Here is a 14311-nt window from a genome sequence, read left to right as displayed (position 1 = left end):
TATTATTATCCCCATTTTGAAGTTGAAGAAACAGACAAACAAAGGTTAAGTGACTTGCCCAGGAGTATCTGAGGCTAGTAAGTGTCTGAAGCCAGGTTTGAACTCAGGTCATCTTAACTCAAAGCCCAGCTCTCTATCCACTGCGACATCTGCTCCTTCATGAATAGATATATACCGACATGCATGAAGTCAGGCCTTTATGTTATGGTCTGTGTGCCAAGCATGAAAGTTTGGGAGAAAGGGTGGTTGCAATATATCTGCCGTTCTGCCAGTCAGAAAAGTAAAATGGATTTTCTTCTAAATATTTAGTTACAGATCAAGCGTTTGTGACACTCGCTACCAATGATGTTTACTGCCAGGGAGCTCTTGTTCTTGGACAATCCTTGAAAAATCACAGGATAACAAGAAAACTGGTGATACTAATTACATCTCAAGTCTCTAGTCTATCGAGGTAAGTTGCATAAAAGCCAGGTGTATATATTTGAACATTTTAATTTAATTTAAAACTAATATTCTAATTCCTTTTCATATTACGGATCTAGGCTTATATAGATACCCCTAATTTGCTCACTATCTCCAGGCAAACTTTATCTTTTGAAAAAAAAATAAGACGTTTGTAGAATATCTAGAAAAATTAAATAATAGAATTTGTATAAATTCACATGTTGACAATGGACTTTTAGCAATTTGTAACTATTTTATAAGTATGTGTGTGTATAATGCATACACATACACATATATATTATGTATTACATAGATCTCTGTATGTATATGTATGTGGCTAACTAGTTATGTAATTTGACTATGGTCACAGAGTTAGTATGTGGAAGAAGCAGAACTCGAACTCAAGGCTTCCTGAATCTAGGACTGTACCTTCGTCCACTAGTCAGTCTGCTATCTATATCTATGTCTGTGTGTCTGTGTGTATATGTGTGTGTGTGTGTATATATATATACACACACACACACATATATGTACACATAATGTTTGGACAGGACTAGTGCTGATATTCATTTCCTCATCCCTAGCATTCCCAATGGAATGTAAGCTCCTTGAAGGGCTAGACTATTATATGTTGTTCTTTGCATCCCTAGTGCCTAGAAAATGCCTTGCATTTAGTAAATGCTTGACTGATATTTGGTGAGCTGAGTACAGGGTAAAATCCTGATACATCATTATTTTAGGGGACTTGAACTTATCTGTGTCATGTCAAAATATGGTTCTGTTCTGTATGTTTATCTATGGATGTGGAAATAGATTCCTGGTTTGCATTTGGATATTTTAGATTGTGTTATATCCTCTGTGTGTGTGTGTATCTATATCTATATCTATATCTATATCTATATTTATATCTATATCTATATCTATATCTACATCTATCTATCTATCTATGCCTATTTTTAGGTAGATATTATGTTTCTTTTATTATTTTCTATTTGTGTATGTTTAGAAATACAACATTCAAGGAATCATTTATTTCTCCTTAGGTGTGACCAGGTGAGTAAGCCTTGTGACTTGAACAGTTAGACTGCAGCAGTAAGCATGACATACATAGTTAACTGACAGAGAACTAAGTGTGCTTTACCATGCAGTTCTCCTCAAAAAAACAGTTTTACTAATGCCTTTTAGATTTTCATTACAATGTTTTTGAAATTTAGCCACTCTTTCATTAAACTTCCCTTGTAATACAGAAAAAATAGTTAGTTTATGAATGAAAACAGCATTTATTAAATGTTTACTATGTGCCCTTTAAGTAAAAAACAAAATTAAATAGCATAGCCCCCACTCTCAAGGAGCTCATTTTTTAATGGAAGAAGACAGTAAACATAGGAGATTTCAACTGTAAGTCAGATGGAAATGACCCAAGCAGGTACTAATGTCTATACTTTGCCACCATTTCCATTAATAAAAACATAGAATTCTGATATCAAACCATTTGTTAGTGTTAGGGACTTCAGTGCTGTCTTTTCTAGGTTTTCAATATCTGTGGTCATTTAGGAGGTGGAGGCCTCCGCATCCACATCTCTACAAGTGTTGCTTCCCTGGATAATGGCTGCCGGGAGTAGGCTGTAAGCAGGGCTTATGGTTGGGAAAGAGCTGCTGTTCATGGGGGGGTTAGGCTTATTTCTCCATTGGTAGTTAGTTGGCATTGGTGTTGGTGGTGTGTGGACAGTGTCCACAAGGGTTGTTCCCTTCAGTGATGGCTAGAAGGGCTCCTCTGCAAGCAGGGTTGGTGATTTGCATTGCACTACTATTTGCTAGGCATTTGGGCTTAGGGTCCTCTATCTATCCATATCTATCTCTATCTCTACCACCTCTGAGGGAGGATGGTGGCCAAGGTGGTTTGACCCACCTAGCAATAGCATCCCTTATGTCTTTCTTAGGGTACTTTGCTGCTTTGGTCACTTGTCTTGCCTATACAAATCAGGGACATTTGTTTAATAGTTCATGTCAGTGATGGCATTGGTAGGGATGACAGGTTCCTTTGCCACAAGAGTTGCTCCCCTCTATGATGGCTGCTGGAAGCAAGGTTGATGGTCTGAGGGAAACTGTTATTATCTTATTTTGGCAAAAGCTAAATAACATAATGACTGCATCTAGCATTGTACATAATATTCCTTATACATAGTCCCTTACCTCTATACCAGGGAGGAAGTGTATTTAATCATCTATCCTCTAGAACCAAGATTGGTTATCACATTTAATCAGAGTTCAACTGTCTTTCAGTTCATATCATTTTACTCACTATATATATTCTTCTGATTCTTTTCCCTTTAATCTGCATCAATTCATAGTTTCCTCTTAATTATTCTGGTTTATACAGAGAGAATTCTATGGACACACATATATACATATATATTTATACATACATATGTGTATATATTTATACATACATGTGTATATATAAAACATATATATGTATACATATCAACACTGAAGAACATGTTAAAAGACAGTGTGCCATACCAACATTAAAGAATACTGTATTTGAAAATAAAAATTGTGCACATTTTCAGTAAGATGTAAAAAAATAAACACCTAGGTGAAACTTGGTAACTTTCTTATGAATCCTGAGTCTCTTTTTTCCATGTGTTCCTAAGTCCAAAATAGAAAAATAAAAAAAAAATTAAGAAAAAAAACATTAGCAGTTTGATCTTTTAGTTTCGGAACCTGAATTTTCCACTGCTTGGCTATGTATTTTTATTTAGAGATAAAGCTATGCTATCTGAGATTTTCTTATGAACTTGGGTTATGACTTTTATATATGCTCCTGCCTGCCCTCTTGTTCTTCAGTTTCTATGTTAGAGGGAGCCCCTTAAGGGTAGGAGATTCACAGAGCAAGGATATTGAGTAGGAGAAATGAAGATGAAATAGGGAGATGGATTAAGAATCAATCTTTCTTCTCGTGCATCAATATTGTGAGTCAACTTCTAGCATTTTTCTTTGAAGAAGAATACAGAAACAAAAAGTTTAATCACAGTTTATTCACTTATTTCAGAGGTGTCCTATTCTTCGTGACCTTTTGTGAGATTTTCTTGGCAAAGATACTGGGTGGTTTACCATTTCCTTCTCCTGGTCATTTTACAGATAAGGAAACTAAAGCAAGATGGGTTAAGTGACTTGCCCAGGGTCACACAGTTCATGGCTATTTCAAGAGTATGTCAAAAATTTTATTAGGATCCCATCTCTGTTATTTTCTACCTGTGTAATGATAAGCCAGTTAATCGATTGCTCCTAGCCTCAGTTTCTTCTTCTGGAAAATGAGGAGGAAGACCCACTTTAGAATCCAGCTTCAGACATTTACTTGTAGTGTGACTGTGTATGTGACACCAAAATGTCATTCAGCCTCAGTTTTCTCATAGGCAAATTATAAAAGCTTTATAGGATTATTGTGAAGATGAAATGAAAGATGTAATATTCTTTGCAAACTGTAAATCTCTATGTAAATATAAGCTAAATGCAAGGCAACAAAAAAAGTCAGCAGTTTTGTTGTGGGCAGCACATATATCTAATAAAGATATGATTATGGACTCTGCTGCTTCACATCTGTCTTTTGTTCCCCTAGTTTAATTTACATGAGCAAAGTACACAGTAGTTTCAAATTATTATTTTAGATTTGCTTGTCCTAGGAACTTCAGTGCATGTTGGCAAAACTCTGGTGGCCCACCCTCATAATAGCTTTGGCTATAATTGGTCATGACCAGTTTTTAGCCATTTGCAAACAGGCATATGTATCTATGAACCAATCATTAAGTACTGATTTGAGGACATCCTACGCACAAAACATTGTGTTAGATCAAGGAAGGAGTAAAGAAGAAATTCAGTACCTGTCCTCAAGGACCTTATATATACATATAAAGAGGCAGCATGGCATAGTGCATAAAGTCCATTACTTGGGCACAGAAGAACTTCATTAGGATCCCATCTCTGTATTTACTAGCTGTGTAATGATAAGCCAGTAAATCGACTGCTCCTAGTGTCAGTTTCTTCTTTTGGAAAATGAGAATAATTATATTACTTCACAGTGTTAATGAGGATCAAATGAGATAATTTATGTAAAGCGCATTGCTGATCCTAAAGACATGCCTAACTAAATAATAAGGCAGTGTATGATTTGTGCCAAATCAGTGTAGAGAAGGGGAGAGTTTGTGTCCATTTGGAATTGTGAAAGTAGATTTCCCTTAGGGAGTCCAATTTGATTTGGATTTTGAATTATGGGTAGGAGCCACATGGTTGTCTTGTTGATGTGAGATCTGGCAGAAGTAAGACATTCCTTGTAAGAGGGAATCGTGTAAATAAAGGAATGGGGACAACATAGGAAAGATGTGTTTGGATGCAGTTAGTAAAATTATTTGGATAGAACAAAGCATTCAGGTAAGGGAATTTTTTTTTTCTGGTATGGACCTGAGATTTCATTACTATGGAGAACTCACTCTCACACTGCAGATTATCACTTATTTTGCACATTATAGCCCTGAAGAGTTGGCCAGGGGGGTCAAGAAGTTAGGTGATTTGCCTAGGGTACACACAGCCAGTGTGTATCACAGACAGGACTTGAACCCAGGCCTTCTTTCCTCTAAGGCTGGCTTTCTTCCCCATAATGAATCTTCTCTTCTTTCTGGGAATAGTGGAAAGTAAGTAGTTGAAGAAACTAGGTAGAGAAATAAATAGATGGAGAGCCTTAAATGCCAAGCTAAGGTATTTAGTTATTTTCTGCAACACAGGAGAAATCATTTAGAGTTTATAAACAAGGGGATTAGGGGCAGCTAGGTGGTGCAGTGGATAGAGCACCGGCCCTGGATTCAGGAGGACCTGAGTTCAAAATCCAGTCTCAGACACATAACACTTACTAGCTGTGTGACCCTGGGCAAGTCACTTAACCCCATTGCCTAGCCAAAAACAAACAAACAAACAAACAAAAAACCAAATAAACAAGGGGATTAAATGATAGAAAGAATGTTTCAGGAGAATTATTCTAGTGGAGCTATATATGATAAAGTCATGATATATAATGAAATGCAATGTAAAAATGATACAACTATTAATAAATCATAAGTAATTTGTAAATAACATTGGATTGATTACTAGTAAGTGTATAAGGCCAGGGAATGGTATAAGATAGCATAGTATGCATCTATTTCTTAATATCATTGATTACTTGAGGAACTTTTCTTTAAATTGAATGGAAAGTAAAATGGAATATAGTTATTAAATTCAGCTATTTAATATCACAGGAATGAAAATATTATTCAATAGGTCTACCCTCTTCTTAATGAAAATAAACTATATTCTACTCTATAAATATTATGTGCGGCACAGAGATCTGATTTTTTTATTTATGTGAATTTCAATATTTCAATTTATTTCTGTGTGTTCAATAGGATGAATATTTCTATCTTTTTAAAGATTTCTCCAGCAAATAGTACCTGGAGGCTTTGGCTTTTTAGAAAGCAGTCTGTGCTGTAGCATACTATATGCTAATATATTTATTTTGCTTACTAATCTTTGGCTTCTAAACATAAATCTATTCAGTGATCTATGATTTAATAGTACAAAAGGCCATTCACTTAAAGAAAAATGTTGCACTGTATTAAAATGTTCACTCTTTGCTCTGATATTATATATATATATATGTATATATATGTATACACACACACATATATACATATATATGAGTATGTGTGTGTGTGTGTGTGTGTGTGTGTGTGTGTGTAGATATAGTTATGCTGGGTTTTTTTCCCCTTCCTTCAGGGATGTTCTCTACAAAGTTTTTGATGAAGTCATTGAAGTGGATTTAGAAGACAGTGCTGACTATGTCCACTTGGCTTTGCTGAAGAGACCAGAACTTGGTGTAACCTTCACTAAACTTCACTGTTGGACTCTTACTCATTATAGCAAATGTATCTTTATGGATGCTGATACATTGGTGAGTACAATAGGAAATGATGAAGAGCAGTTATGTGTTATAAAACTAAAAAAAACTTATAATAGTTTTAGGGAGATTGTGGAAAGATGATGGCAGACTAGATACAGAGGATCCCTCAGAGCTTAGAGATGCACCACTCTGGTAAGGGAATGAATCACCTTTGGACTCCTTCACCCAAACCAGAAGTCCACAGAAAAACCTCCAGAATCCTGCAGAGTGACTGGCATGAAGAAGTTGGGTTATATCAAGGATGAGACATAATGCAGAAAGCACTCCAGTAATTCCTGCCCAAGCCCCAACATCAAGAAGTACCTCAGTCCAGCTTGATCCTTTCCAGACCTTTAAATTCTTTGAGGGTCATAGAGAAAATTAGAGTGGATTGGTAGGTACTTTTGTTCTTTTATCAGTCTTGGGGAAAACAAAGATGGGAGGTACAGGGGACTATACTGGGGGAGAAAGGAGGAGGAAGGGAGGAAAATCACTATTACATAATAGAGGTGCATAAGATGAAGAATATATGATCATGGAGAAAGAGGTGAGTGGAATTAATATCTCATGAATTGAATTGGATAGAGGAAAATTTAACGTAATCTCAAATACATACAAACACATAGGGATTTTGGTATAGAAATACGTTAAACTCAAAAGAGAAATAGAAGGGGACAGGGGAATGGGGTAGAGAAGGGTCTAAGAGGGAGGGCAGGATAGGTAAAAGCATAGTAATAAGCCAAAAAAAAAGACTTTGAATATTTGTGAGAGGGATGTGAAGGTGGTTTAAAAGGAAAGGAAAACAAAGATAAAACCAGGCATTGGGATGGCATAAAGGCAAAATAAAAGATGCATCAGAGAAAAAAATAATGTTTCACTTTTAAGAGCACATATGTGGGCAAACTTCCTTTATTACCTCCATAATTGTAAAGGAGGAGATGGGAGGAAAAAAAGTACAAGAGGATCAGTAAAGTATAACTGTGAGTGTGAATGGGACAAACACTCACAAAATGGAGAAGGATAGCAGACTAGAGTAGGATATCCTTACAGTATATGATACTGACCTTTTTATACTATATATTCATATAACAAGAAGTTTCTAATTTGTACTGAACTGCTATCCTATTTACTTGAGAATGCAGCATTCTTATGCTCACTATATAGCATCAGTTATTCAACATACAAGTATTTATTGAGTTTTGGCAGCATCCTCAACTATTGCTCTGCTTGTTATGTGAGAAATGTAAAACATGGTCCCTTGCCTCAAGGAGTTTACAATCTAACTATTAGTTATGTATATGTATATTAGTATGTAATATAAAACAACTGGAACAGTAGTTCTTAACCATTTTGCATCTTAGACTGGATTGGCAATCCTGTGAAGCCTTTGTGTCCCTTCTCAGAATAATGTTTTGTTTTTTAATTCTAAAATAACACACGTAGGATTACAAAGGAAGGAATTATATTGAAATACAGTTATTTTTTTAAAAAAATATTGTCTTTTCTTTTTCCCCAGTTCCACATGAAAACAATTTTTAACATTTGTTTTTTAAAACTTTGAGTTCCAAATTCTCTCCCTTCCTTCCTCTCCATACCCCCCACTGAGAAGACAAGAAATTCGATATAGGTTATACATGTGTAGTAATGAAAAACATTTCCATAATAGTCATGTTGTGAAAGAAAACATAGGCCAAAAACCTCACAAAACCTCAAGAAAAATAAAGAAAGTGAAAAATGTATGCTTCAATCTGTATTCAGACAGTTCTTTCTCTGGAGATAGATAGCATTTTTCATCATAAGTCCTTCAGAATTGTCTTGGATCATTGTATTGCTGAAAATAGCCAAGTTATTCATAGCTGATCGTCTTACAATGTTGCTGTTACTTTGTACGTAGTACATTTCACTTTGTATCTTATAGCACAATAGTATCCTATCACAATTAGATACCACAATTTATTCAGTCATATTCCAGTTGATGGGCATCCCCACAATTTCCAATTCTTTGCCCCCAGAAAAGAGCTGCTATAAATATTATAAAAAAATTTAAAAATAAATTTCTTGGACTCTACATTTAAGAACCCCTGGATTATTAGACAGAAATAAAATCAAGTGCCAAATTGTGTGTGCCCAACAATGAGTACAGTAGAAGAAATCTTTATATAATAGAATACACTATACTTTGGATGGGACCCACATTTGAATCCTAATGTTGATACTTCTCAGTCATGTGGCCATGAATAAACTACTGAGTGTGAAGAGACCTGAGTTTTTTCTGTAAAAATAGGATAGTACTGCTTTTATTTCCACCTCACAGAGTTGTAGGATCAAATAAAATAATATAAATAAAGCACCTTTTGAATACTAAAAGACTACATATGTTTGTGTTATTATTAGATATACAGATAGGATTGCTATGCCTGATTTTTGGGTTAGCTGGCAACAGACTTGGAAAATGCACATTCAACTTCTGTGGTCAAGGAGTTCATTTAAATAGAAATCGAAATCTTCAAGTTCATGATCAAATTTCAACAGAGAGTCTATGTTCTGAGGTGGCATGAGTGCTGGTAGTTTATTTGGTTCTAGTTTATTTTGTAATGTATCTTTGAAAAGGTATCTGAATGAAATGACAAGCAAGGGAGCAGGAACAAAAGGCTATTCAATACTTTTTCTATTTCTTTTTTTTTAAACTAGAACACCATTTAGAAAGTCACTGAGGAAACTGTATGCTGCCATCAGACTCTCAGAGGTAGCATATTAAACATGTTCTTTGCTCTTCACTATGTGTGTTCCCTTTGTTTCACTTGTCACCTATGTTAAGAGTAGGACAGGTGAACATTTAAAAGTAGTACCTTAAGAACATCAAGAAAATCACTTTCATCTCAAAGGCAGAGTTACTACAGCATTTTCTTTTCTTTAGAAATACAGAAAACTTCATTCATGATTCTGACTGAATTTAAAAGGACACATTAAAACAAAACAAAATTAAAACAAAAGCAAAAAATGCCTGTCTTTTTCTACCCCTAAGCATCAGTTTCATTTGTTAGTTATTTGTCAAACTCCTGAGACATACTGATGCAATTTTTTCAGCTGGCTTCTGTTTCCCCAGGTGCTGTGTAATATTGATGAGCTATTTGACCGTGAAGAGCTCTCTGCGGCCCCAGACCCTGGATGGCCAGATTGTTTCAACAGTGGAGTATTTGTTTTCCGACCGTCTTTAGAAACCCATAGCCTGCTGATGCAGCATGCAGTGAAACATGGAAGTTTTGATGGTAAATCTTGGAGAGGAAAGAGTTGCTTGCCTAGAAATTATATACACTCCTACTTGGATTTTATCTGGTTTTTTTTTGCCTTGTATTTTGAATCAACTCAGTAGGCAAGGATACGTAGGTTAAAAGGATAAAATTGACATAAACAACTATAAAGAGCTATTGAAGTAATATTCAGCTAAGTGGGTAAAATAGAAGATAGATTGTTAAAAACTGGAACAGATCTTCGAGATCATCTAGTCCAATCCCTTTATTTTACAGATGAGGAAATGCAGGCTCAGAGAAATTAAATGACTTGTCTAATGTCACATAGCTACTCAGTGTCAAACTTAGAACTCTAACTCACTATTCTTTTTCTATGCAGAGTTAAAGAGAAAAAAAGGGTTAAAGTTTAGTGGTAATTAAGGAAACACATAGTAACATAGTTATTTGGAATCCTAATAATAGAAGAAATATCTGGCTAGAAAATAGAAATTTCCTTAATATAGAGATGAGTATGTTAGATATTGAAAGTGACGTCATAGTAAATAAAGCTTGGCAAATACCAACTTGCTTTCATCAGATGTACTGACGATAATTTTATTTGTTTTTTGTTTGTTTTTTTTTTTGTTTGTGAGTGAGGCAGTTGGGATTAAGTGACTTGCCCAGAGTCACACAGCTAGTGAGTGTTATGTGTTTGAGGCAAGATTTGGACTCAGGTCCTCCTGACTCAAGGGCCGTTGTTCTATCCACTGTGCCATCTAGCTGTCCTAGATGATGATTTTAGGAAAGAATTAATGTACTTAACATTTTAGTTTGAATTAGCAAGACCTCTAGGAAGAGAAATATAAGCATAAGGTTTTAGCTGACAGTAGTTATGTGGATTTATCTTATTGTTCTCTTAGACCATTAGATCCCTTTCTTTTGCTATAGTATATTAACGGGTCAGATTCTGGTTTTCTGATTCTGTCTGTGAGAGCTTTTGAGGAAATTATTGCAAATTCTTCAGAGAGAACAGTCTGAAACAATATTATCCAGAAAGCAGAGAAGTCAGTAATTCCTAGTCTCCTTCATCATGAATATTCATTTGTATCCATTTTCTTAATGTCTACATGTTATGTTTATGCATTTCTCTTTTATGTTTTTCTTTTTTAATTACTAGGGGCTGACCAAGGATTATTGAATAGTTTCTTCAGTAACTGGGCAACTTCAGATATTCGCAAACATTTGCCATTTCTCTATAACTTGAGCAGTAGCACCATCTATACCTATAGACCTGCTTTCAATAAGTAAGTTTGATTGCTATTGAGTTCCCCCCCCCCATTCTTTATTGTAGTAGCTTTTTCTCTCTCCATGGCAGTCAGCCTGACTCTGACATATAAATGCAAATTGTATTCATATTAGTTCAAGACTTGCAGATTTCAAGTGTCTGATTGCTTTATTCATGGGCCAGCATTTCTGACTTACAAGTAATTATCAAGGGCAGAGCTGTTACTAGCATGGCGTGATTGGTATACTATGACATAGATGCCTGCATCTCAGAAAGCATGATCGCCTTCCATGGTTGGGGCTTACTTCTGGTTCCCTGGCCAACCACTTTTCCCTCTCAGCATCAACTGTCAGCCCAAGTGATTTACTTCTTTGAGGGACCTAGTTTGCCTCTCCCTCAGGGTCCCATGAGTGTGCCATACCCTTTTCTGTGTTGCCTTCCCTTCCTAGTCATATGAACCACCTTATCTGGGAGCCATGCCATGCTAGATGCCTTGTATCAGTGTGGGATCACTTAGTGACATAAGTAATGAAAGCTGTTCACATCTAGCTGTGCTGGCCATCTTATCACCTTCCCCATTTATCTTCTTCCATAGTAAAGTCAACCATAGCCCTTCTGCAATTACTAGCCTCCACTTTATTGCCTTCTCTTTACACTATACTAGGAGTTCTTAACCTTTTCTTTCTCTCTCCTTTTTTTAAATGGAATCCTTTGGGCAGTATCCTGAAGTCTGTGGGCCTCTTCTAAGATTAAAATAGTTATTTTGAACTATAGTTATTCAAATATATTTCATGTAACCCAGTTTTAGAACCCCTACACTACACTGTCCAAGTGCTTTATTCTGTTATGGTACAGTAGAAAGATCTCAGGATTTAGGGTCAGAAAACCTAAGTGTGAAATCTGTGTGATCTTGAGCAGATAACTTCAGATTTGTGAACAACAGGAAAAACCCCAAGATAGGCCTAAGATGAACTTCAAGGTCCCTCACAGCTCAAATCTATGATCCTGTAGCTGTCCTTTAAGATGACTTTCATATTCTGGTGCTTACTAAAATACAGCATCAGTCCTGCCTCTCACCAGGGTTTCCTGCACCTCTTGATATACAAGGCCAGAAAGTAGAAGTGACACGTACTCCTTGTTCCCAATGCTACTTTAATATCTTGCCCTTTCCACTGTCACTCATCAATATTTTCCCTCTTTAAATTCCAATCCATCTTGTGTGGATCTTTGCTGCTATCATTTATGGACCTCTGGATCAGTCAAGTCAGCTAGATTTATGGTGTGCTAAGTACTAGTTCAATACATAGCTCACAGTCTTCTCTACCTCAACCTGTACCCACTTTGAATATTCTGCTCTACATCTTCCTTAGCCTCCTTAACCCTTAGGACCTCTCTCTTCAAGGTACTTTAACCTCCCTTTTCCTGCACCCTCTTGACTCCAATGGTTCATGCAACTACCCCACAACCCTAGATTAGTTGAATTTACCCTAACTACTGGAATTCCGTTACCACTGTTACCTATTCTTGGTAATAGAATATAGAGCTGGAAGGGACCTTAGAAGTTCTCTAGTGCATTCTTTTCATTTTACAGAGGTGGAAACTGAGGCACAGAGAGAAACCATTTTGCTTAAGGTCACAGAGGTAGAAAATAGCAAAGCCAGTATTTGAAGTCATGTCCCTCTGACTTTAAATCTAGAGTTCTTTCCATTATATTATGGTCCTTGTTGTTTCCACCAGGAACTTGGGGGATAATTATGTGATGAAGTTTTAGTACAGTACATGATTTTTGTGAGCAGTCTAGGGAATGAAATGTCTCCAGATGAAGTGAAAACAAAACAAAACACAAACCTTTAGAATTGGTTAATAAAGTGGATCAATATGCTAAACAAATTGGATTTATCAGCAACTATCAAGGTTACCCTTTGCGTTCACATCATTTTGCTAAACATATGTACTATTAAGAAATGTTAAAATTTTCAATTTTTGGCAAGGTTATTAGAGCTTCAAATAGTATTTGATAATGTATATTGATAATATATTAATAATTGCTTACATTTACCCAGTACTTTACGGTGACATTAAATTCTTAAAAACAACCTTCTGAATGATTATGGCAATCATTATCACCCCTATGTTGAGGAAGCTGAGCAGGTGATTGAGCTAACAATTGAATCAACCAATCAAGAAGCAGTCATTAAGTGCCTACTATGTGTCAGGTCAGCTCCAGGCCCTGGGGATACAAAGAACTTTTATTCTATTAGCGTGCTATGATAATGCAAAGGCAAGTACGGGATACTACAGGATAAATGCATAGAAACTTGGAGGAGGGAGCTCTGATCACTGGGGGAATCAGAAAAGGCCCCTTGAAAGAAGTGACACTTGAACTGAACCTTACAGGGAGCTTGGGGTTCCAAAGTGAAGTGAAGTCAGAAGAGCGTTCCATGCACGTGTGGAGGTACAAAGGGAAGAAATAGGATGTCATTTATCAGGAAGAGCAAGTGGGCCAATTTTGCTGGAACAAAGAGCAAATAGGGAAGAATAAAAGGTAATTACTTTAGAAAGATCATCTGCTGCCAGACTGTGAAGGGCGTTAATGGCAAACAGAACAGCACTGAGGTTGGGAAGTGGGGGAGTCCCATGGACAGGTCTATACTTTAGGGACATCACTTTGGCAACTTTATAGAGGGTAGTTTGGAGAGGAGAAAGATGGATACAGGGAACCTAATTAGGAGGCTGTCATCTTAGTCCAGGTGAGAAGTGATGAAGGCCTGGACTAGAAAGTTGTGAAGTGAGTGGAGAGAAAGGGACCAGTGTGAGAGATATTGAGCAGGTGGACTTGGTAACACTTGGCAAATTATTTAATGTCATAAAGTAAGGGTGGATGGGGTGAAGAGTTAAGGATGACACCTTAGTTGGGAAATTAGGTAGTTATAAGGTTGATGGTGCCTTCCACAAAAGGCAGCTATATGACACTGGGCAATGCATTTAACCTCTGACTCAGTTTCCTCCTCTGTAAAAGAAGGATAATAATAGCACCTACTTTCCATGGTTGTTGTAAGGAACAAATGAAATAAGATTTGTAAAACTTTTAACATAATTCCTAGCACATAGTAGGCATTTAATACATGTTTGTTTCTTTTCTTCCTTCAATATAAACAGGGTCATTAAGAAGAAAGTAAAGTTTAAAGAGAAAGAATGAGTTCTGGTTTGGACTTGAAACTAAGTATATGTGACTATAAGTAATAGGGTCACAGAATCATAGATGTAGGGCTGGAAAGGACCTCAAAGACCTGCTCATTTGGCAGATGAGAATATTTGAAGTCCAAGAAAGTTAAGTGATTTGCTTGAGGTCACACACATGGTAAGCATCAGAGACAGAAT

The 14311-nt window shown here is 36.3% G+C and overlaps 1 protein-coding gene across 3 annotated transcripts in view; it reads left to right on the top strand.

The window, feature by feature from the left end:
- GYG2 (glycogenin 2) overlaps positions 1-14311 on the top strand; it is a 54418-nt gene that overhangs the window by 16666 nt on the left and 23441 nt on the right. For all 3 annotated transcript variants that reach the window (XM_020992971.1, XM_020992967.1, XM_020992963.1), the window contains exons 3-6: positions 310-451; positions 6253-6427; positions 9522-9684; positions 10823-10949. In XM_020992971.1, coding sequence (XP_020848630.1) covers positions 310-451; positions 6253-6427; positions 9522-9684; positions 10823-10949 — 607 coding nt within the window. The remainder of the gene's footprint in view (positions 1-309; positions 452-6252; positions 6428-9521; positions 9685-10822; positions 10950-14311) is intronic.

This window comes from Phascolarctos cinereus, unplaced genomic scaffold (genome assembly GCF_003287225.1).
Source record: "Phascolarctos cinereus isolate Bilbo 61053 unplaced genomic scaffold, phaCin_HiC Scaffold_726;HRSCAF=1367, whole genome shotgun sequence".
In the NCBI taxonomy this organism is placed as follows: domain Eukaryota; kingdom Metazoa; phylum Chordata; class Mammalia; order Diprotodontia; family Phascolarctidae; genus Phascolarctos; species Phascolarctos cinereus.
The sequence above is the reverse complement of the archived record's forward strand: the minus strand, read 5'-3'. Positions and strand labels throughout refer to the sequence as shown.